The sequence below is a fragment of the Physcomitrium patens genome, chromosome 14, assembly GCF_059467195.1.
Source record: "Physcomitrium patens ecotype Gransden chromosome 14, ASM5946719v1, whole genome shotgun sequence".
NCBI lineage: Eukaryota > Viridiplantae > Streptophyta > Bryopsida > Funariales > Funariaceae > Physcomitrium > Physcomitrium patens.
In genome coordinates, this window is record NC_143423.1 from 1,322,301 (window position 1) to 1,344,555 (window position 22,255).

Below are 22,255 nucleotides of genomic sequence, written 5' to 3' on the forward strand. Positions count from 1 at the left end.
AGATGCCTTTTTTAGACATTCTTATCTTGCACCAAAAGTAGAAGATGCATCTTTTGATCAATAAAGAATGATTCTCTTAAAGCCCAAGCATTTTCATCTTCAAGCAATAAAATCAATATTGACTATTATTTCAACTATTATTAAGCAAATCCAATTAAGTATGTCCTCTGATCATCTTATTCATGATATCCAAAATCTTTCTTCTAAGACTCATGATATTTCAAAGTTTGAATTCAAGAACAATCTTCTCTATTTCAAAAGACACCTATATGTTCTAAAAGAAGAAGCAGGTTTATGTATTGTTCAAGTACGTGACTTTCCAACAATAGGACATTTTGGATATAACAAGATTTTAGAGCTTATATCTAATGATTTTTGGTGGCTACAAATATGGAAGGCGATAAAAGACTTTATACAATCATGTGATACTTATTCAAGATCCAAAGTTCCTTGCAATAGACTTTATGGACTACTTCAACTATTACTTATTACAGAACAACCATGGATTTTGTTTCTATAGATTTTATCATGGATCTTCCAGTCTTACGTTTACATGATTTTATATTTATAATTGTAGATCGCTTCACCAAAATGGCACATTCTGTACTATGTACAAAATCTATTTCATGTGAAGAAACATCTAAACTTTTTATTGACAATATCTATTGCTATCATAGATTGTCAAAGGATATTATATTGGATAGGGAGATTCAATTTGTATCAAGATTTTGGAGAACCTTATTCAAGATTTTAAAGGTGGATGTAAAGTTTTCTTTGGCTTTTCATCCTCAAATTGATGGGCAACGGAATAGGTGAATCAAATTTTGGAAGAGTATTTGAAGTATACTATCAACTATCATCAAGATGATTGAAAAACTCTTTTGTCATTGATAAAGTTTGTATAAAATAATTCAATACATTCTTCTATTTAATAAATACCTTTTTTTGCTAATTATCGTTATCATCCATGACTTGATACTTTTGACTTTTTAAAAGTTGATAATTCTATATCAAAAGATTTAATAAATCATTTGTGAGAGCTATATGCAACAATGAAGATACAATTAAATGAAGCTCAAAGAGGACAAAAGACAAACATAGATGCCTATTGCAAGGAGCAACTACAATTCAACCTAGGTGATAAGGTATGGTTACTTTGTTGCAATATCAAGACTATTCATCCTTGTGTCAGGTTGGACTATTGTAGGCTAGGACTTTTTTTTATTTGTGAACAAATCAATCTTGTTGCTTATCAATTGTATCTACTAGAGTCTATGAAGATCCATCGTGTATTTCATGTGTTTCTTCTTGAGCCATATAAGATAGTAAATATTTTGGAAAGAAGACAAATGTCACCTTCTCCTATAAAAGTAGATAACAATCAAAAGTTCAAAGTGAAAGAAGTCTTAGATTCAAGGTGGCGCTGAAATAGATTGAAATATCTTGTTCATTGGCATGGATATGATATTAGTGAATGCACATGGGAGCCACCAAAGAATCTTACAAATGCAGCATAGAAAGTTGAAGCTTTTCATCAAGAAAATCCATCAAAACTAAGATGAAGAATAGCAAATCTTTGCTATAAAAGAAACAAGATCAAATGAAGATAACATTCTATCTTCTATCTTTCTTTATAACTTGTGTATATTTGTGATACTAAGGAGATGGAGAACCAACAACTAGGAGATTCAATTCAAAAGCTTTCATTTGCGGATTTACCAAATAAGACATTACGATTGTCACAACCTTCAAGATGACGAAATCAAGATGAAGATCTTCAAGAACGACATGTCTTTCCTTGAATAGATGGCGAGATATAACGTGTTTGATATCATGATGTTAGAAGAGACTTTTGCTATTTGGTGATTTTATTAGAGGTAAGAACAACTCTTGATGTTGTTCCAAATATTTTATTTGAAGGAAGTACGAAGGCCTCAACAATGACTAAATAACAAGGTGGTCTTCTCGCCCTGGTATACAACACTATTAATGGCTGAGAGGGCCTATCAATCATTTTCAAAGAGAGCAAAGATCGAAGTATTTAGCAAATACAATTAGTCTCATTTTGCACTTTTTCAACGTATGAAGATCGCTCTTCATGGAACTTGTCCCTAGAAGGGTAGATAATATCATGAACATATATATTTATTTCAATAATTACTTATATGATTATGTAGAAGTAAGTAAATATAAATTAATTTTATAAAGTCTTTTAGTGAAGCTTCCTAGAAGCTTCATAGATACGATTTTGACTTTAGATGTGTTTGTAGGTGAGAAATTTGGTCAACAAGTTAATTATATGTTGGTAGCTTATAGAACAAGTTAATTCTATATAATAGCTTGTAGAATAAGGTAACCATATCGCACATACATAGATAACTTGCCTTGCAAGTTAACACATGTCGCTAACAAAGTCAACATGATTTAGAGGTCCTATATGATATCGCTACATAGCTCGTAGTTACGAGTATAAATGGAGGCAAGAGTGAAGCCTTCTTCACTCTTGTCAATGTCATTCTAGTCTTTAGTCTTCTTTCAAGACTTTCTAGTCTTTTTGTTTTTGGTAATAGCCATTGTAGTTAATATTACATTACCTTTTGAGTGACTTTCTAGTATTCTTCAGTGACTTAAGAATCTATCAAGGATTCTCTTTCTTTAAGATTCATATCCCTGACAATAATAATATATTATATTTTTTTATGTAATATATATATATATATATTAATTATGGTTATTATTTAAGACTTGATATTTTTAACTTTACAATAGTTGATAATTTTTGTAACAAAATTCTTGATAAATTATTTATTTAAGCTATATAGAATAAGAAAGGTACAATTAAAAAAAACTTAAGAATGACAAAAAACCAACATGGATGCCTATTACAAAGAGCAACCTTAAGTCTATGTTAGCAATAAGGTATGGTTATTTCATGGCAATATTAAGACTAGCCACTTTTATGAAAAGTTGAATTATTGTAGGTTTCAATCATTTTTTATTTATGAAAAAATCAATCTAATGGCTTCTTAATTGCATCTACCAAAGTCTTTAAAGATTCAATCCATATTCTACATATTTCTTTTTGAACCATATAAGATAGTGAATATTTTGGGAAGAAGATAAATATCACTTCTTTTTATAGAAGTAGATCATAATGAAGAATTTGAGCTAGAAGAAGTTTTAGACTGAAGGTGGTACCAAAATAGGTTGGAATTTCTTATTCATTGGTATTGATATGATATTAGTGAACATACTTGGAAGCTTATAAAGAATCTTTATAAATGTAGTAAAGGAGGTTGATGTTTTTCATCAATGGCATCTATCAAAATCAAGATAAAGAATAATAAATCTTTATTATAAATAAAAATAAAATTTTAAAAAATAAAATTTTATCTTCTATTTTTATTTATAGTTTTTATATATTTGTAGCATTAAAGAAATAAAGAACCAAGAACCAATAGATTCAATTCAAGAACTATCATTTGTTGACTTATTGGATGAGATATTATAATTATTATAATCTTTAAGATGACGTAATAGAGATGAAGATCCTCTAAAATGATATATTAATGACATACAACATATTTGGTATTATGATCTTTGAAGAGACTTTTGATGTTTGGAGAATTTTATTAGAGGTAGAAATAAATTTTAATGGTATTTTATATGTTTTATTTGAAAGGAATTATAAAGATTTTAATAATAGTCAAATAATAGGATGAGTTATTTTAGTATGTTGTAAAATACTATTTATAGCTAAGAAGACTTATCAACTACCTTCAAAAGGAACAAAACCTAGAGTATGTGACAAACACAATTTGCAACATCTTGGATTTCTTCAACATATAATGACTGCTCCTTGTGAAACTTATTTCTAGAAAATTAGATAATATTATGATCATACATATTTACCTAAATAATAAGTATTAGATAGAAAGAAAATATAAGTAGATTTAATATTATCTTATGACAAAGCTTCTTAGAAGCTACATAGACAAATATTTGACTTTATATACATTTATAATTGATTGATAGGTTAGAAACTTGGCCAACAAGTTAACCATGTGTTGCACGTGTAGATAACTTATGGTACATGCTAATAATATGGCACAAATATTAGAAACTTGTCTTGCAAGTTAAAACACATATCTTACAAATTTGATTTATGAAAGAGGTTATATAGGACATTACTATGTAGCTCTTAGTTAGATAGTATATATGGAGACAAAAATGAAGCTTTTTTCATTCTTATCAATGCCTTTTTAGTCTTTAGTCTTATTTCAAGACTTTTTAGTCTTCTTATCTTTAGAAATAGCCATTTTAGTTTAATATTATTCTATCTTTGAGTGATTTTCTAATCTTTTTGAGTGATATAAAAATTTATTGATTTTTTAGTTCTTTAAAATTCATATTCTTGACAAGAAGGCATATAATTCTTTATTTCAAGGATATGTTATTTAGTGATATTTTATTTCTTGAAGGGAAGAATAGAAAAGAATATTAAGAATATTTAAAAAATATATTTCTTGTCACCTTTGTATTAATGATTTTGTACATCTTAAATTAATAGACATAATAAATATTTTTCTTTGTCTTATATGTGGTGAGAAAAAAATCATAGATGCTATGCTTTGATGTAATGAATGCCAACATGGAAAGCATATGATATGTTTGATACCACTTTTTTTTGATTCTTTGTTCAAAAAATTAAATTTCTCATTGTTGTAAGAAGTCTTTTTAATATGTTTGCTACATGTTTTGGTGATTTAGTTGCTACAACATTGGCTTTGTTGTGTACAGTTTTATAACAATAACATTATGGCATTCATGTCCAATTTATATGTGTGTTGTTGTCCTTACTAAGTAGAAGAGCTCATAATCAAATGGGAGAAAGGAAAAATGAGAAAAGAAGACACTTAAGAATGTCTTGCTTGTAGATTAATATTTGGTTTAGATTGCATACTTCATGATTGATTTTGACACTTGATTTGTTGTATATAAATTTTTTTATTTATATAACAATATTTTTTTCTCTCTTTCTTGCTTTTAGTACCGAATGCTATATTAAGCTCATTCTATTTGCTATGAAATAAGAATCTAATTTACAAAAGCCATTATTGCCCAAATACTTTTCATAGGAGACTTTTCATAAGTTTTAGTTAAGAATACAACACCACTCTCCTATAATTTCTACTCTCATAGCAAGATCTATACAATATCTAAGTGTGAATTTGAATAGTATGTAACACACTCTTTAAAATAATATATTATTAGTATATATTTTCAATTATTGTAATACACTATAAATTGGGCATTCATATCCCCAATGCACTTCACAAATAGTATGATACACACTTATTATGGATATGAGTGTACTTATTTATCCTCATGTACAGGCTCCCACTTAATTGAATCAAATTACAACTATTTGTAGATACATGTGGATACCTGCATGTTGTGTCACATTTCCATTAACTTACTGAAAATTCGTTCTATGCAGGTCTGGCATCAGAATGCATGTCAATTGTCACATTCAACGATTTCAAAGGCAATCTCTGGAACCTAGATTTTATTTATTTATTAATTTTTTTGTAAAGCTCAAGGTGACACAACTCACGAAATCAGGGATGACAATGAGGAGAGGGGGTGGAGAAAAGGGAGAAGAGTGGGCAAGGGGGAAGGGAAGGGGGCTGACTGACTTACTCTGGTGCAGTGGGATCTCCTCCCTCCAACACACACAAAATTGCCTCTCCGGACAGGCATCCCTTTGTTGTCTTGGGAATTATAGAGACGCACCTCCGCCGCCTTCCCGAGAGAGCGAGAGAGGGAGCGAGTAGAGGATCGTCGCGTTCAATTTAGACACGTTCTGAGAACCGGCAGTCGGAGGAGGAGGAGTTGAGTTACCAGGGGATAGATGGATGGAGGATTCATCCATCCTGACTGACAGGCATGTCGTGGGTATCAAGGCAGGCAACACCTACCCTATTCCCGGGTATAAATAGATCCGAGTAGTCCCTCGGGGCTCGAGGTTCGGTTTGCAGCTGGATCTTCCCTCCACCCTCTAATGGTTGTTTTGTTGTAGTTTTCGACAGTCCGTGTCGTAGGGAGCTTCCAAGTGCAACTACGGTGATATTGCTTTTTTGGGGTTTTACAGAAACTGGGTCCAACACAACAAGTTTGATTCCCAGTCCCGCCATCGCTGATACGAGTGTTGCCGTAAATTGTCGGCGAGTTTGCGGTGGGTTGATTTGCAGAAATGTCATGGAAATTGGAGCGTCGTCGAGGGGGCGGGGGGTTTCGCTGAGGTTTGGTTAACCTTTGGTTAGGTTTTAGACTTCATTTGGTGCTGATAGCGCAATTTACGGTCGAGTAGTTTGGTTTGGTTATGGATTTTGTGGTTTTGAAGGAAGTTAGGGTTAGGTTTTGATCAGACTTAGGAATTAGTGGATGGAGAGCGTTTTGTAGGTGTTCGATGTCGGCGTCATGAGGTCATTGATGGTGATGAGGTGGTGGAGAGAAGGGCTCGGCAGAAATTGGAACTGGCTGTTTCGAAGAACGTGTCTAAATTGAACGGGTAATGCAACGGGCATCTTAAATCGATCTTGACGTCGATACTGGTTGATTTCCTTGGTGTCTTCTTCACCGAATGTCTCACTTCGGAACATAGACCTAGATTCATTGAACAATAATCGGAGTTGGGTTACGTGACTTGACATAAACGAATTTGCAGACGAGGAAGCATAAACATATTTTTAATTCGCATCGCGTTGGATTCTGCCTTGGATTTGGTGAGGCATTATCGAGTTACCGATCGTGCATGAGTGTAGTGATACTCGAGCTCGATACGAAGCCTTACCTCATTGTATGACTGCCATTGATACTGTAGGGCTTGAATTTGGGAGCCTTATGGGGGATATATATAAAGAAGTCAGTGGAAAGGGCTACGATGAGGAGGAAGAGGAGGAAGATGGAGACGGAGAGGGAGAGGGAAGGGGCCAACAGATGCTGGGGTTTATGTTTGGCAATGTGGACGACTCAGGTGGCCTTGACGAAGAGTATCTCGATCAGGTTGCTACCAAATTTGAAGTTATGCCCTGGCACTGTTTCTGTTCTTCGCATATTCTGCTATTACAGCGTTTTTAAAATGCCTTAAGATGTAACAGTTGTAGTATTTAGTACGGAGTATCCTGTGACTTAGTTGGACATCATGTTTTTCCGGGGAGGATGCTCTTAGTGACAAGTATGTTGTAAACATGATTCCCTTGATGATGACTATATACCAGAATAGTGGGTACGAGAGCCGCTTACTGCTCTACAGCCTTCATATACAGTTCAGGTGTTCAATTTTCAACTATGGAAGGTCTCGGAAGGTTTTTGAGCTGAAAAAAGTGGCCACTTATTGTCACAGAAGTTCTTCCGTTTCCTGACATCGATTTTGTGTTATTGGTGGTTCTGATCACTATTGTCTGGAATTTGACAGGACGCAAAGGAACATTTGTCAGCACTGGCACACCAGTTGGGACCATCATTGGTTGATATCGAAGTAAGTGTTTTGAGGTGTATATTTCTGTTCAAGAAAATGATCTACTGACTGTTGTAGCTATCTGAAATCATGTCTCACGTGATCTTTCTATACAAGTGTTTTCTAATTTGACCACCTTTAAGTGAAGTTTACTCCTACTAACTCATAATTGTATTTAATCTTCGTATGGCTAAATGCCTATTTACTCCGTACGCTGGCGGATTCTTGCAATTGAAGCACACAGTATTGTATCCCTCTTCGATCGATATTCATTTTTATTTTGATGGTTGTGCAGCAACTGTATGCTAAGAGGAAAGAACTGACAGATGTCAGTGAGGGTGAAGAACTTGAAGGTATCGTCAGATGAACTGCAATTAGTGGAGTTTTACTTGTGATATTTGCACTTCGTTCATGAATAGTTTGTGTTGGAAGTGCATTCTTGAACACATCAACTTTTGTACTGTAAAATTTCGGTTGATGGACTTTATTCCATGCTCAAGTCTCCAAAGTTGATATCCTTATCAAATCCTACATGACGCACCACACTTCAATTGGTCGATTTTTATTTTTTTTAAAACTTTACACTTCCAAAGGACTCCAAACTTCAATAGATTTCAGATTTGCATTTATAAGTCTACTATTAGAATCTTCCGATGGAATGGTCGTCATCTTTGTCCATGAAGTTTGAGATGTCGTTTTGATGCAGATCCGATTTTTCTTCTGGTCTGTAGTTCCTTAGCGCCTACTTCTCGAATATTTGGATTATGCCGCTGATTCGTAAATTTACTTTTGCAGATTATGATCAGAAAGCAGACGATGCAGTGGACTATGAAGACATACAGGAACAGTACGAGGGTCCCGAAGTTCAACTTGCTCCGCAGGATATACGATTTTATGCTGAAGCTGCATTGGCTGGACCCACTAAGCTGGCCGAAGAAGATAATTATGACGAGGACGAGGAATCTGAATCTGAACAACCTTTGGAAGAGAAGGGAGAAGACGAGGATTTTGAATCCGATCAGCTTGCTGGGGCTAAGTTGGAGTCACCTGTCAAGAATACCTCAGGCATGACACGAAACTCGCTTCAGACGCACTTTTATATGGGCTCACTAGTCAGCATATCCTAGGTGTGGGGCGGTAATGTGTACGTACGATTATGCAGAAATAGGGACGACCTTGAAGCGGCTATTCATGCAGCTGTTAATACCTTCTCACATATCGAATGTTTCTGTTGTTTTCCTTTCTTTATGCGTTTCTTTACTCCCTCCCTTCTCTTCCTGATCTTTCTTCAAGAGAAGGTATATTGTTGGACCATTTCTTTTACATGGAAACTGTGTTGTCCCTTTCGCGTTTCAGTACACTTAGAAGGTAAGGCAATGCAGTAGAGAGAGTGATGCTGCAAAAAGTCGTGGCCTTTCTTAGATTTTATATTTTTGGGTCTCACGGCCTGCATAAGAGTCTTTGTTTGAAATTAATTTTCTGTTCCTAAGACTGTCAATGTATACCACTTCGCTGCTTGAGAAGTGAATGTGTTACTCGTTTCTGCCGCCTGAAAGCCGTGTATCGGGTGTTCCTCTGCTCAACTTTTAGGAGAGTTCCATCTCACTGATCATGGCCTTTTGATATCTTACGCTGTTCTGGTGAATATTTTTCCAAGGCTGAAGATTTGAATATATGTTGCTCAGTTTGTCTCCGTTTGTTTGCATTCTGACTCTTTTCAATTTGTGGTGATTTAGAAACGGAAGATGAGGTACCTCTGACTCAGGAGGAGGAAGATGAAGTTCCTATGGCACAAGAACAGTGTCGAACCAGTGCAGTGGACACCATAGTTTCTGACGATGAAGATGAAAAAGAAGACTGGGACCATATTCTAGGATCACAGGTAACGTCTTAAATTAGTAATATGGTTGGTTTTAATTTTGATGCTATTCTCTAGTGTTGTGTGTTGATAGACGTAGTAGTTATTTCTTCTACGCTGGTTGTCGTCCTTATTAAATTTTTTGCAGGAAACGACCTCGTCTTCAAAGGACCAAGAAGAGGAGGCTGCGAAAATTTCTCTTCCTGTCCTTTGTCAAGAGGATGGAAAAACTGTGCTTAGGTTCTCGGAGCTTTTTGGCGTGCGAGAACCTTATTGGGTCATTGGTCATCGTAAAGGCCGGCAAAGACGAGGTCATAATAGAGGTCAGTTTCGTAGTTCCTAGTATTCAGGTCTATATTATGACCACAAAATAATCCACTTTTAATATGTAATATAATTTGACCATATTTCTACAATGTTTTTTTTTTTTTTTTTTTTTTTTTTTTTTTTTTTTTTTGTGTAGATTGTCATTTGCAAATGTAATTCAGGAACATTATTACCTAGAAGTACGCATCTTCAAAGCTACCTGTGTTGTGTTAGGCTTATTACGCTACATGTGATCATCTCGGTTGCAGTATCGGTTTTCGTAGGATATTTATTGGGAGATTCCCTGTAGAAGCGGGAGCTAACGTATTTGGTCATACAAGTGCAAAGTTCTTATCTCTAACCAATGGAAGATAAGGTGCTACATGTGCATAGAGAATTTAGGCCACTTTGGCCTTACCTTACACTCTGAAGTTACTTACAGGATAATTTGCCTCGATCTGAGTGGATGGAGAAGCTGATCCTGTGACTCCATTGGACAGAGAAACGAGAACGACCTGAGGAGGATTTGGAAGCTATGGAAGATGATGAAGAGGCAGTACTGAAGAGGTGTTCGCAACAAATTTTACTTGCTGCTGAATCGTCAAGTGCGGAAGGGGACTTCGAAAGTGCGAGCAGTTTAGAGGATTCTGACGTTGGAAGTGGACCAGAGGAAGATAGCTATCAGACAGCGTTCGTCCTTTCACACAACCGGCGAAATCGGACTAAGCAGAAAAAGTTCGTGTTTACCCCCGCAGAACCCATGAAAGTAGACGCCGACTTGTACGAGGACGATATCGCAGAATCCAGGAGACTTATTCCTGATGCAAATTTTGACCTTATTTATCTAGAAGAATGGGAAGATAATATCATTTGGGATAGCTTGGATGCTACCAGACGTCCTCGTTGTCACTTGGTGGAGGTTGATTCAGAGAGTGAGGAGAGTCGCGTGTCTGAGACCGATCACCAGCCTCCTGCAACAAAACAATGCCATGAAGAGTTGAGTGATTGCTCTGACTGTCAAAGGCCTTATATTGTGGAGCCATTATGTCAAATAAGTAGCAATGTAGAAGATGATGGACTAACTATCCCTGCGAAAACCTCTAGACATCCACAAATGCTTAGACTTGAGACTTTGTCCCTTCGTAAAGAGCCCGAGGACGAAGAAAGGGCTGAATTGTTGAAGCATATCAGCAACCTGACTCTTGAAGTGAAGGAGAAGAATCAGGAGCTTTCACGTGGAGATTGGCTCGGTAACATTTGTTGGGGAGATCTAGAGCCTGGTCTTCCAAGGTCAAAGGTGCCTTCTGTCAATAACATCGTGCTTGTTGATTTCGGAGTGTTGTGTGCTTTGGGTTAATCGTCATTTGGCTAGATGATCGGAGGCATCTATAAGCTGTTTCTAGTGCTCTTATCTTAGTTAATACACTGTGCTGTCAGCAATGTGGCACACATTTCCTAAGTATATCTGATAGTAGGTTCTTATGTGGTATAACGTGAACCGTGAATTCTTTCTTGGTGCAGGTTATCTTTGATTTGATGGATCCACAAATGGTTTTTGAGACAACGGAGTCTAAAGATGGCAAATCCATATGCCTTCATGCCGCTGCAGTTTTGCTTACTCCTCGAGGAAAAGAGGGGGCTTCTGATGGTGCAGAAGGAACGGCCAATGCTTCTTTGCCTCTGACCAGGTTCAACATTAGTTGTGATAAATATTACACAAATAAGAAGACTCATCAACAGCAGAAATCAAATGCCAAGAAGCGGGCTATTCATGGAGTCAAAGTGATGCATTCACTTCCAGCTATTAAGCTTCAAAGCATGAAGCCTAAGTTATCCAAGTGGGTCCTTTTTCTTATTCTTAGCTACGTTTTACCTTGGTGAACTCATATGTATTTTTGGTGCTTCTTTCTACTTTATAGTCAAGATTGGGTTTCATTTGATAGAGTAATTCTGTTGACTTGTAGGTGGCCAACTGTGAATTCAGTCATCCTATTTTTTTCTGACCATGGTGGTTTTATTCGCTGTACTTACAATGTCCACATGTGACATGGAAATGAAAATTTTGGCTTTTTCGTTGAAGCCGAAGGTTTTTAAAAATTGCAGCAAATAAATCAAAAATATTTTTGATTTATTTGATTGTGGATTATATATTAATTGCAGCTTTAGTGTCTGCTTCGTGTTGTTGATTGTAAAGATTCTAGGAGGTACCTTTTAATAGAAGGGCTTTAGATGCGTGGCAGTTTAAATTATTGTTGATTTAAGTTTACTGGCAAGCTTAAATTAAGCAGAGTAATACGTGTTTCGTTTTACCATGCATCGCTTCACTTCACTTATTCGATAAACTGAAATAGAGAGTCGTAGACTGAGTTTTTAACTGTTACTGTGTTATCACCTGGCAGTAAGGACCTGGCAAATTTTCATCGCCCGAAGGCAGTATGGTATCCTCATCACAATGAGGTTGCCGCCAAGGAACAGGGAAAACTTGCAGCGAAGGGTCCTATGAAAGTCATTGTGAAAACACTAGGTGGTAAAGGAAGCAAGCTTACTGTTGATGCCTCGGAGACCTTGGATGTGCTCAAGGCAAAAGCTGCCAAGAAACTGGGAGGTGAATACCGTTAAATTTCATTAATATATATATATATATATATATATATATATATATATATATATATATTCACATATATTCACATATATGCACAAAATTTTATCCTATTTTTCTGATTTTGTACTAGTATAAGTTCAACTCTCATAAGTTTTGATTGTTAGCTCATTAATCTCATTTAATTTCTGACAGACCTGAAACCTTCCGAAAAGACGAAGATCTTTTATTCGGGGAAGGAGTTGGTAGATGGCTACACCTTTGCTCAACAGCAAGTACCACCAAATTCGGTATTGCATTTAGTACGGACCAAGATTTATCCTTGGCCGAAAGCGCAGCGCCTGCCGGGTGAGAACAAGCCCTTACGACCACCAGGAGCCTTCAAGAAAAAGTCCGAGCTTTCTGTAAAGGATGGTCATGTTGCCCTAATGGAGTACGTTAATTTCTCCTTTTTCTGTCAAAAGCGACGTGTGTGATTCTTTGTGACATTTTGGCACATACTTACTATTTGTCGTCTTGTGGGATTAAGTTGTAGATGTCTGAATTGTCCGTGGGTTCAATTGTTGCTCTAATGTAGGTATTGTGAAGAAAGGCCCCTGGTTCTTGGAAATGTAGGGATGGGAAGTCGGCTTTATACTTATTACCGAAAGCGAACTCCGACTGATGCTACCGCCGCTACCCTTCGTGCTGAACGGGGCCCTTGGGTTGGCATTACTCTACCCCTAGAGCCAACTGAAGATTCCCCGTTTCTTGGTGACATTCGGCCTGGTGAAACACAGTCTAGCCTGGAGACAAACATGTATAGGGCACCTGTTTTCCCCCATAAAGTTGCTACGACTGATTTCCTGCTCGTTCGTTCCCCGAAGGGGAAACTGTCTCTTAGACGGATTGACAGCGTCCATGTTGTTGGCCAGCAGGTATCTTCCACATTCCCACCTTAATTTTTCTAGTTTTCTTGCATACTTGCCAAACATCTTTGGATTCGTAATTCAGACCGTCGTGAGTACACTGTGACTAAGTAATGGTGGAAATAATGCGAAGGATTTCAATGTTCGACAAGATTCCTGCTAGGGCTGATTAGTACCTTCCCAATAGTTAACCCACGTGATTATGGTTCCTTTTTTCTCTGACATTTATAATTTATTGTTTGTGCCAGGAGCCTCACATGGAGGTGTTGACTCCAACTTCCAAGTTAGTGCAGAATTACGTAGGGAACCGATTATTAGTATATTTGTACCGTGAATTCCGTGAGAAGGAGAAGCCCGGTGTTATTACACCTCACGTACGGGCCGATGATGTAACGTCGCAATTCCCTTCGCTTACTGAAGGCTTTATCAGGAAACGGCTGAAGCATTGTGCTGATCTTCAGGTTGGTAGCTCTCTTTTTTAATTGTCTTGGGGCAATTAGTGTTGATTAATGATTGTTAGCGCGTTCAACACTAGATTGGGATGCCGGCTATCTTCCGACACCTGATGTGTATCTTCAGGGAGTTATCTGCTTAGCTTCTGCAACCCAGCTCTTTCCCAAATAGTTCCTTGCTGACATTCATGATGTTCACGTTGTTGTTGGTGACAATTAATCAGAAAATTGGAGGGGAGATGTGCTGGATAATGCGACGAAATTTTAGGATTCCTTCTGAGGAAGAAATGAGACGTTTGGTGACACCTGAGAATGTAGGGTTTCTGTTTTGACTGAGAATGGACTGTAATGTAGGAACTTCTGTTTCGCTGGTTGGGAGCTCTGGTGTGGGGATGTTACAATTCGTGATTGATGCTTTATATGTTTTGAATTACAGTTTGTATATGTTATGGCCTTCAAAGGATACGTATCCCCTAGAATTACATGCAGCTTCCAGGCTGTCGTTAAGATTTTCTATGTTCTGTTTTCTCTTTGTGATTGAGTGCTTCTGTTACAGGTGTGTACATACGAAAGCATGCAAGCTGGGCTTCATCACCTGAAGCGTATGGGTGTACATAAATTAACACAACCGTCGGGGTTATCTGCTGCCATGAACCAGCTTCCAGATGAGGCTATAACTCTAGCAGCTGCTTCACACATTGAGAGGGAACTGCAAATCACTCCCTGGAATTTGAGTTCTAATTTTGTTGCCGCTACAATGCAGGTGATTTGTTCAGTCATGTTAATTATTTTCGACGTATTTATGGCTTTCTATATAGCTGAAGGTATCTAGTGTCATGATGCTTTTAGATCATGATTTAAACTGCTAAGCCATTTTCTAACTTTCAAATTGGAATTTGTTTCAGTACTATCATTCATTATCTATCTCAGCATATATGTTCTTAGGCTGTTTATGTTTTGAGTGTTTTTCTGTTCTGAGAAGTTTCAAGTTCTTTGGTCAACACGATATGCTGGTTAATGATATCGATGTGCTGTTCATCTCTTTCAGGGAAGGGGAAGCTTAGAGCGTCTAGAGATTGTGGGAGCTGGTGATCCATCTGGCCGGGGACTGGGCTTCAGCTACCTACGTGTGGCAACCAAACCTCCTAACGCTGGTGCTTTGGTTGAGAAGAAAGCAGCAGCTGCAAGGGGTGGGGGAGCTGTTACTGGCACTGACGCTGATCTTCGCCGTCTTAGTATGGAAGCTGCACGAGAGGTTCTGACTTTACTTAAACTCGAGCTTCTTGCATCTGAAACTTGAAGTTTCCTTTGTTTTCCGCTGTTAACGGTGCTTCTTTTCATTAATTACTAAATTTATAAATCGCCTTTCACAGGTACTCTTAAAGTTCAAGGTCCCAGAAGAGGTCATAGACAAGTTAACTCGGTGGCATCGAATTGCAATGGTTCGAAAACTTTCAAGTGAACAAGCTGCTACAGGTGTGAAGCTTGGCGCGGCCACTTTGAATAAATTTGCTCGAGGACAGCGGATGTCATTTCTTCAGCTTCAGCAACAAACTCGAGAGAAATGTCAAGATATCTGGGATAGACAAGCACAAAGTCTTTCGATTGCAGACGGTGATGATTCAGAAAGTGATGGAGAAGCTGGTGGAGACCTCGATTCTTTTGCTGGTGATTTAGAGAATCTTTTAGAGGCCGAGGAGGGAGACGAAGTTGGAGGTAAGAAAGGAAAGCGAGAAGGTATGGGAGGTCTCGGGGCTCGGCTTCGCAAACAGATAGCTCAACAAGAAGAAGATATTGAAGATGAAGAGGCTGAAGCAGCCGAACTCCGGAGAATGCTCCGTGCAGGTATTCATTATGCATTTTGAGAACTTCAAATTTTTTGCGCAGGGTGGAGGAGACGATTTGTGTCAGGGCTCAGTGGAATATAATATGTAAAATTATTTGGAAGCGTTGAATCTTGATTATGTGAAGGCCTTAATTAGTGACCGTCTAAAATGTTTTTTAGACGACGAAGCCGAGGAGGAACAAAAGAAGAAGAAAAATATTCTTGTGAACAAAGATAAAAAGAAGGAGCTGGAAAGTGTGGAAACGCCTCCTGATTTAGGTGAGATTCGCTCTGCAGGCACATCTTAGTGTACACCTAGGGTTTTAAGTCTCCTTTAGAAGATTCCTTTAGGTGTAATTAATTTTCTATTTCGTAATGTTTAGATTTTGCGTCAAGCAACAGGTTGGCTTATCTCTTGAATATGATATGAATAACTTGCCTTATGATTTGGAATTACCTGAGCTTCATTGAAAGAGTGGTTATTTCCCACCTTGGTATTTATTTTGATGTTCTAATCTTTTTACGGGAGCAGTACTACCTTTGATGACAGAGATAACGGAGAGGCTGACGTCAGTTACGTGTTAAGTGTAATTTAAATGTAATTGTTGCATGTACTATTTCCTCCAATCTAAGTGTGAGACTTGTAAAATGACATTTCATAGGTGTAGGTGGTGAAGGACAAGCTGGCAAGAAGAAGAAGAAAATCATCAAACGTATTATTCGTACCAAGAAGCCAGATGGAACTTATACCTCGAAAGAAGTTATCATCACTGACCCTAAAGAGGTAGATACACCTTTCCTTACTAGTGATTGTATGCCTTTAGCCTGTTGTAGACCTTGTGCTCTTCTTTCTTTCTTGCTTTCTTACGTTCTTTTGTTTTTTTCGGTTTTGTTCCTTACCATATTTTTTTGCATATTTTGATTCTTGAACAAATTATTTCCTTAGAAACATAAAATCTTGGACTTGCTTGCATGTTTTTTCTTGCACACTTAATTAAATTTCTGTGATGTGTACTGTAACTGAAGGTAGCAATTTACTTAGCGAAAAAGAATGCGAACAAGGCGGCAAACCAAGCAGGAGGTACTGAGAAAGATGGTGCTGCAAGTAAGGGCACAGGAAAGCCGCCTTTGGTTAACAAAAAGATAAAGAGGAGCGGAGGTCCTGTAAAAGAGGTAATATGCTCAATCTGCACTTGCTGTCAATTTGTTCGATACCAGCACTATTTTTTTAGATTACGAAAAGTTGGAGGCGTTTGCGGCATCAGGAATGGGTAATTTTCGAGCGTGTATTGAGCTTTGTGACTGATCTTCACATTAACAAGTCGCTACTAGCTCCATGGAGATCAAGTTAACTTCGCAAATCTCATTGGCATTCCTCGAAGGGTGCGAGGTTCCACATTTCTAAATTTCCTTGCTTGTTTATTTATTTATTTATTTTATTGGTTTGTGTATTAATGATTACTAGCGTATTTTATTATGTATTGGATTGGCTCAAATCTCTGCTGTCCTTGTATCATGTCAGCCAGTAGGAGAGATGTCATCATATTCCTCTCTTCCAGGTCCTCATGTTTAGATTACCACACATTATCCGAGCTTTATTGTTAGGTGGTTGGTAACACCTTTTGCTGTTCTTATGGCCGAGTGAGCAGTTGAAAAGAATGCTTCTTAGCATCCTGGTTTTGGTGTGACAGATGCCAGCTAAGGTCAAGGTAAATGGGAAACTTGGGCGAGATGCTTTATCGCTGGTTTGTGGGGCCTGTGGTCAGGTAGGACACTGAACTTTATTGACTGTTTGGTATCTTGATGCCAAATGATGCTTCATTTTAAGGGTTTAAAACTTCCAAGTTACAAGGAATTCATTATAGCAATTTCTGTCTAGTTTGATTGAATGGTTATTTTGTTATGGGATAAATTCATGTTTCAGTCAATTTAGTTACGTCTAGATTTCCTCGTGTTGAAAACGAGCATCGACAATGATATTATAAACAATTTACGATGAGCTTTGGTGATATGATTCGGCAAGAAACTGCTAGCACAGCATGGTTTAAGTCTGTTCTTATAGTTAATGTGTGTAGAACCGTCTGTCTCCTCCCTTTTTTGTCGGGACCGGGTGTCTCCTCCCTTTTTTGCTAGCCCCCCAGGTTAATCTCGACTTTATTCACCAACTATCAAACTTATATAATGAACATACTCTAATTCTATTTTGAATCGGCCATATATTTTACATATTCAGAAGTTATGCATATAATTAACTTGTACTTGAATCTGGTATATTTCCTGTATATGCAGGATTTCTAGGTGTAAATAATGTCTACACATAATTATTTGAACAATCAGCGCTTAGCTATGACTACAAGATTCTGTGTGTACCTCTTACTTTCATAATTCATTGTTGCAGCTTGGTCACATGCGCACAAACAAGAAATGTCCTTTGTACAATGAAGAAGGTGAGCCTGTGGCTTGGCAAGACTCAGGGGCAGCTGCCGACGGCACGTTAGAACGTCAAGGAACGAAGATCACCTTCAAGAGAAAGTCTATTCCTACTAAGAAAGTGGACGAATTGGAATCTCCAAAATCGGCACAGGCTCCTGTGGTCAGAACTCCATTACCAAAGAAAGAGATTCCTGCCCCTGTACCTTTAATTAAGACCCCTTCCCTGAAGATGAAGATTAAGCTTATTTCAGGAGCCAATCAAATTCTTGATGATTCTCCTGCACATTCTGTATCGAAACCTGCTCGGGAGAAAGTTGAGAAATCGGCTGGAGTCGATGTTAACGATGGAGGAGACGCTGGGTCCAGCCAACCTGCACGGCCTCCTGTTATCAAGCTTAAGCTGTCTAGCCAGAAGCAGAAAGGGCAGGGTTTGAAGCGATTGAAGCCGGACCTTGACTCAGAGACAAGGAAGGAAAGGGAGAGGACACGGGAAAAGGAGAAGAAGGAGCGTGAAGAATATGAGAGGGAAAAGAAAGAACGAGAAGAGTATCAGAAAGCCTTGGATGAGGAAACGGAGAGGGAGGAGAGAGAGAGAGAAGAGAGGGAGCGGGAAAGGGAGGAAAAAGTGGAGAGGGATTTTAAAAGACGAACAACTATGCCTCGTACTAATGGAGCTGAAAGTAGTCGAGGTAATAAGGTTGAGAATAAGCTGGTGTTCAAACCATTGAAGAAGAAGATCGTACGCGCCAAGGACGATGCTGAGTTGATGAGAAGAAGAGAAAGAGAGCGGGAGCAGGTGGAACGTATGGAGAGAGATAGGGAAAGACAGGAAGCTGAGGAATATCAACGTGCATTGCAAGAGGAGTTAAAAAGAGAACAAGAAGAGCTCGAGCGAAAAGAACAGAGGGAAAGAGCAGAGCGAGAAGAGAGGCAGCGGAGAGAAAAAGAAAAAATTGATCGAGAGCGTCACAGACTGCATATGAAAGAAAAAGAAAGACGACAACGAGAGCGGGAAGCTAAGTCTCGTGAAGCTGTTGAGCTACAAGCTCAGAAAGCACAGGAAGAAAGAGAGAGGCAGATTAAAGAAGAAGAGCGACTGCAGCAGCAGCGTGATAAAGTGAAGATCAGGGAGAAGAGTCTGAAGTCTAAGCATATGAAGGAGCGCACAAGGAATATATCTGTACCTTCACCTGGTCTTCCAGTGACAGATCATCGTTCTAAAGGGCTCAAGAGGCGGCATGAAGCACCCCCACCTCCATACCATCACATTCCAGACCATGGTAATGCTCCCAAGCGATTGCGTAAGAAAGGAGGCGAGGTTAGTTTTATCATTCACCTACATATCTTCACAATTTGCTCAGTTTTTAAAGCATTAACCTGTTTGTATTGGTGTAAATGCATACGGACGTTGTCTTGACATTTTTCCGCAAAATGTAGTTTATTATTCCTCAGTGAGATGGTTGCTTTCGGATGCATGCGTTGGACCTATGCTGCTTCAACACATCTTTTGTTTGTTTTGTTTTGTTTTGTTTTTTCATTGAAATATTGGAATCTTACCATTGTTCTCATGTTTTTGTGGTGGAGTGCTTATAGGTCGAGCTCTGCAACATTTTAGAAACGGTTGTGGAGAACTTGAAGAATGCGGATTGTTCCTATTTGTTTCTAAAGCCAGTGCCCAAGAAAGAGGCTCCTGATTACCTCCATTTTGTAAAGCGCCCAATGGACCTGTCAACAATCCGTGAAAGGGTTCGGAAGCTCAAGTATAAAAGCCGTGAAGATTTTCGGAAGGATGTTCAGCAAATTGCTGAAAATGCCCATCTTTACAACGATGGTAGGAATCCAGGTATCCCTCCTCTGGCCGACAGACTGCTTGCGCTCTGCGATGTGGAGCTGGATGCAAGGTATGAAGATCTTGACGAAGCGGAAGCAGGCATTGAACCCTTGGATAACGGGTCAAGTGGAAACTCTCCGAGGCTTGACCGTCGTCGAAGTATCCGCACGTTTTAGTATCCTTGAAGGTTTTGATGGCGGCATTTTGGAGCCATTGCATATCGTTAAGGGGGAGGCTCGCTACAGGAAGGTCGATTTATCGTCAAGATTGTGAGGCTAATTGGCTCTCAAGTTGCGGGCTGTAATTTGAAGATACGGAACTCTGTTCAAAGCTTGAGAGGGGATATTTCCTTCTTCTGTGCATATTGTGACATTATGTAGGTTTTGAAGGTAGCAACACAGCCTTGTGGAAGCTCTGCAATATTGCAAAAATAGCTCCATGACTCCTTTTTTTAAGAAAAAATTGCATGTGCCGTTGCGTCTGAAAGCGTATGGACATGCTCCCTCTTGTACTGTCATTATTTGAATAAACTTCACAATTAGTTCCAATTCTCTTGCATGTCTCAGGTTCCTCTCCTTTCCTCTCTTTTCTGTTCCTTGCCCAATGGCTTTTTAAGGCAACCCACTTGCTTCAAGACGCATGTGCAACGAGATTCTTGCTGCCGAGTTTTAAGGTAGCTTAGCGGCCACTTCACAATAACCACTTGCAGAACATAACCAATTCATATTTCCTTCATGGATTAGTTCCTCAAGACAGGCTAAATATGCTCCTCCTACCAGTGTTTTTGTTCTTGTTTTCTTATAAATGAAACACTTCCTCTTCGTAAAGAGACCAATATGTGTATTTGGAGGTTGCTAATTATGAAGATGTGTTTAATTTGCACTAAAAACATATAGAATTGTAGATATTGAGAGTTTGACTATTTTAATTTTTGAATTGATTTTGCAAATAGATAAGATTTAGTAAGTTTTTTATTTGACCTATTCCTCTATTTTTGGAGTCTACAAATCTAATGGTGTAATTAGAATGGTCCACAAGTTTTTCAATTTTTAGACAAATAAACTTTGATTTTTTGATTTTTTGATTTTTTTTTTTTGTCTTTATAAAATTTGAAGTTGACCTACCTACTATTTTTGATGCTTTAAGAGATATAAGACTTTCAAAATTGTAAAATATCCCTTTTTACTTTGTGAAAATAAAAATAAATAAATAGTTTTGTATTTGAAATTAATTACAATATGAAAATGTAATAGGTAGCTTCTATAAGTATATGTTTATTTTTTGGTTGTAAAATTATCATATTTAGACTTCTTTTTAAATCTACTATAGATTTAAATGAGTTGGAATTATATAACCTATATTCCAGGTCTACACAATGGATTGTACATTGTTTCACCAATTTGCACCATATCTCCAATGAAGTGGCAAGCTCCTCGAACACAATCCTTGTACATTCTTTTCTTTCATTATCCATTACAATTGGTTTTCTTGAAGATTATTCAATTCATTCTACCATCTATCTTTCTATTGTAAAGAAACTGATGTATATTGTGAAGCAATGTAAAGAAGAGGTGACAACTACTTGGATCATCTTGCTCCTAACCATCACAAAAAAATTGGTCTTTTTGTATCAAAGCTTGTCAATGTGCTTGGATAGTTCTCTACTTCCTTGCCTCTTGAAGTTAATGCTCTACATGCTTGCTACTCTATCTTATTATTTCTCAAGCTAAAATCATTGCACTTTTCACACAAATAGAAGATACATATGAATCTTTTTTGCCAAATCTTTTGATATTTGAAAACATATTCTAAAGAATATTTCTATAAATCCTTCTTGACAATCAAAAGGAGCTTTTAATGCACTTTTATTATCTTCAAATTATAAAAGATCATAATTATTCCAAAGTTGTTGCCCATTGAAAACTTTCTTTATATATACAATGATTTCTAGTCGTATATCCAAAAGACAATATCTATATGAAATAAGACTAGACTATCTCAAAACCCAAGATCCTTCCAATCCGCAATAACATAAGGCCTCATGACAAAATTGGACAAAACTGACCAAACCATAATTGAACAAAACCAAACAAAATAGGACATGAAAGACAAAACTAAGCAAATAGAATCACAACAGAACAGATCTGAACAGAAAGATGCAGAACCAAACTTTACTAAGAGAAAGGATCCAAAGCCATACTTTACCAGATGCCCCAAAATACCTTAGCTAGTCCTATTTATGCCTTGTCGTACCACCTTGGACTTTCTAGAATATTCCTAGGTGATGGACATCACCTAGATAACCTTAAATTCCTTTTTTAGAAGGTTCCATAGTGGACTCCACCTAAATAACCACCTTAGCCTTTTCTAGAAGGTTCCATAGTGGATTCCACCTAAATAACCCCCCTAGCCTTTTCTAGAAGGTTCCATAGTAGATTCTACATAAATAACTACTTTAAATGCTTTTTAGAATGTTCCATGGTGGATCCTATCTAGTCTACTAACTTAACTCCAATTCTAG

At 37.7% G+C, this 22,255-nt stretch overlaps 1 protein-coding gene across 3 annotated transcripts; it reads left to right on the top strand.

Moving 5' to 3' along the window:
• Positions 1-6,016: 6,016 nt before the first annotated feature.
• LOC112291014 (transcription initiation factor TFIID subunit 1) lies at positions 6,017-20,282 on the top strand. Of its 3 annotated transcripts, none has more exons than XM_024537934.3 (23): positions 6,017-6,574; positions 6,887-7,068; positions 7,481-7,543; positions 7,818-7,875; positions 8,318-8,587; positions 9,259-9,404; positions 9,529-9,703; positions 10,187-10,983; positions 11,208-11,524; positions 12,086-12,291; positions 12,481-12,718; positions 12,863-13,202; positions 13,442-13,654; positions 13,870-13,959; positions 14,202-14,408; positions 14,694-14,900; positions 15,019-15,490; positions 15,651-15,749; positions 16,133-16,254; positions 16,497-16,643; positions 17,162-17,236; positions 17,869-19,221; positions 19,497-20,282. In XM_024537934.3, the coding sequence occupies exons 2-23, from the start codon at positions 6,907-6,909 to the stop codon at positions 19,908-19,910; spliced, it is 6,171 nt and encodes a 2,056-aa protein (XP_024393702.1). In that variant the 5' UTR covers positions 6,017-6,574; positions 6,887-6,906; the 3' UTR covers positions 19,911-20,282. The 3 variants fall into 3 exon arrangements, with proteins under 3 accessions (XP_024393702.1, XP_024393703.1, XP_024393705.1); XM_024537935.3 differs by having other exon boundaries at positions 16,139-16,254; XM_024537937.3 differs by lacking the exons at positions 6,017-6,574; positions 6,887-7,068; positions 7,481-7,543; ... (1 more) ...; positions 8,318-8,587; positions 9,259-9,404 and having other exon boundaries at positions 9,564-9,703; positions 10,129-10,983.
• Positions 20,283-22,255: the final 1,973 nt, after the last annotated feature.

Coding starts and splice junctions, on each gene's coding strand:
- LOC112291014 (XM_024537934.3), top strand. CDS start 6,907: ATGGGGGATATATATAAAGAAGTCAGTGGAAAGGGCTACGATGAGGAG. Junction 13,960..14,201: donor GTTTGGTGACACCTGAGAAT/GTAGGGTTTCTG, acceptor CTTCTGTTACAG/GTGTGTACATACGAAAGCAT. Junction 19,222..19,496: donor TGCGTAAGAAAGGAGGCGAG/GTTAGTTTTATC, acceptor GAGTGCTTATAG/GTCGAGCTCTGCAACATTTT.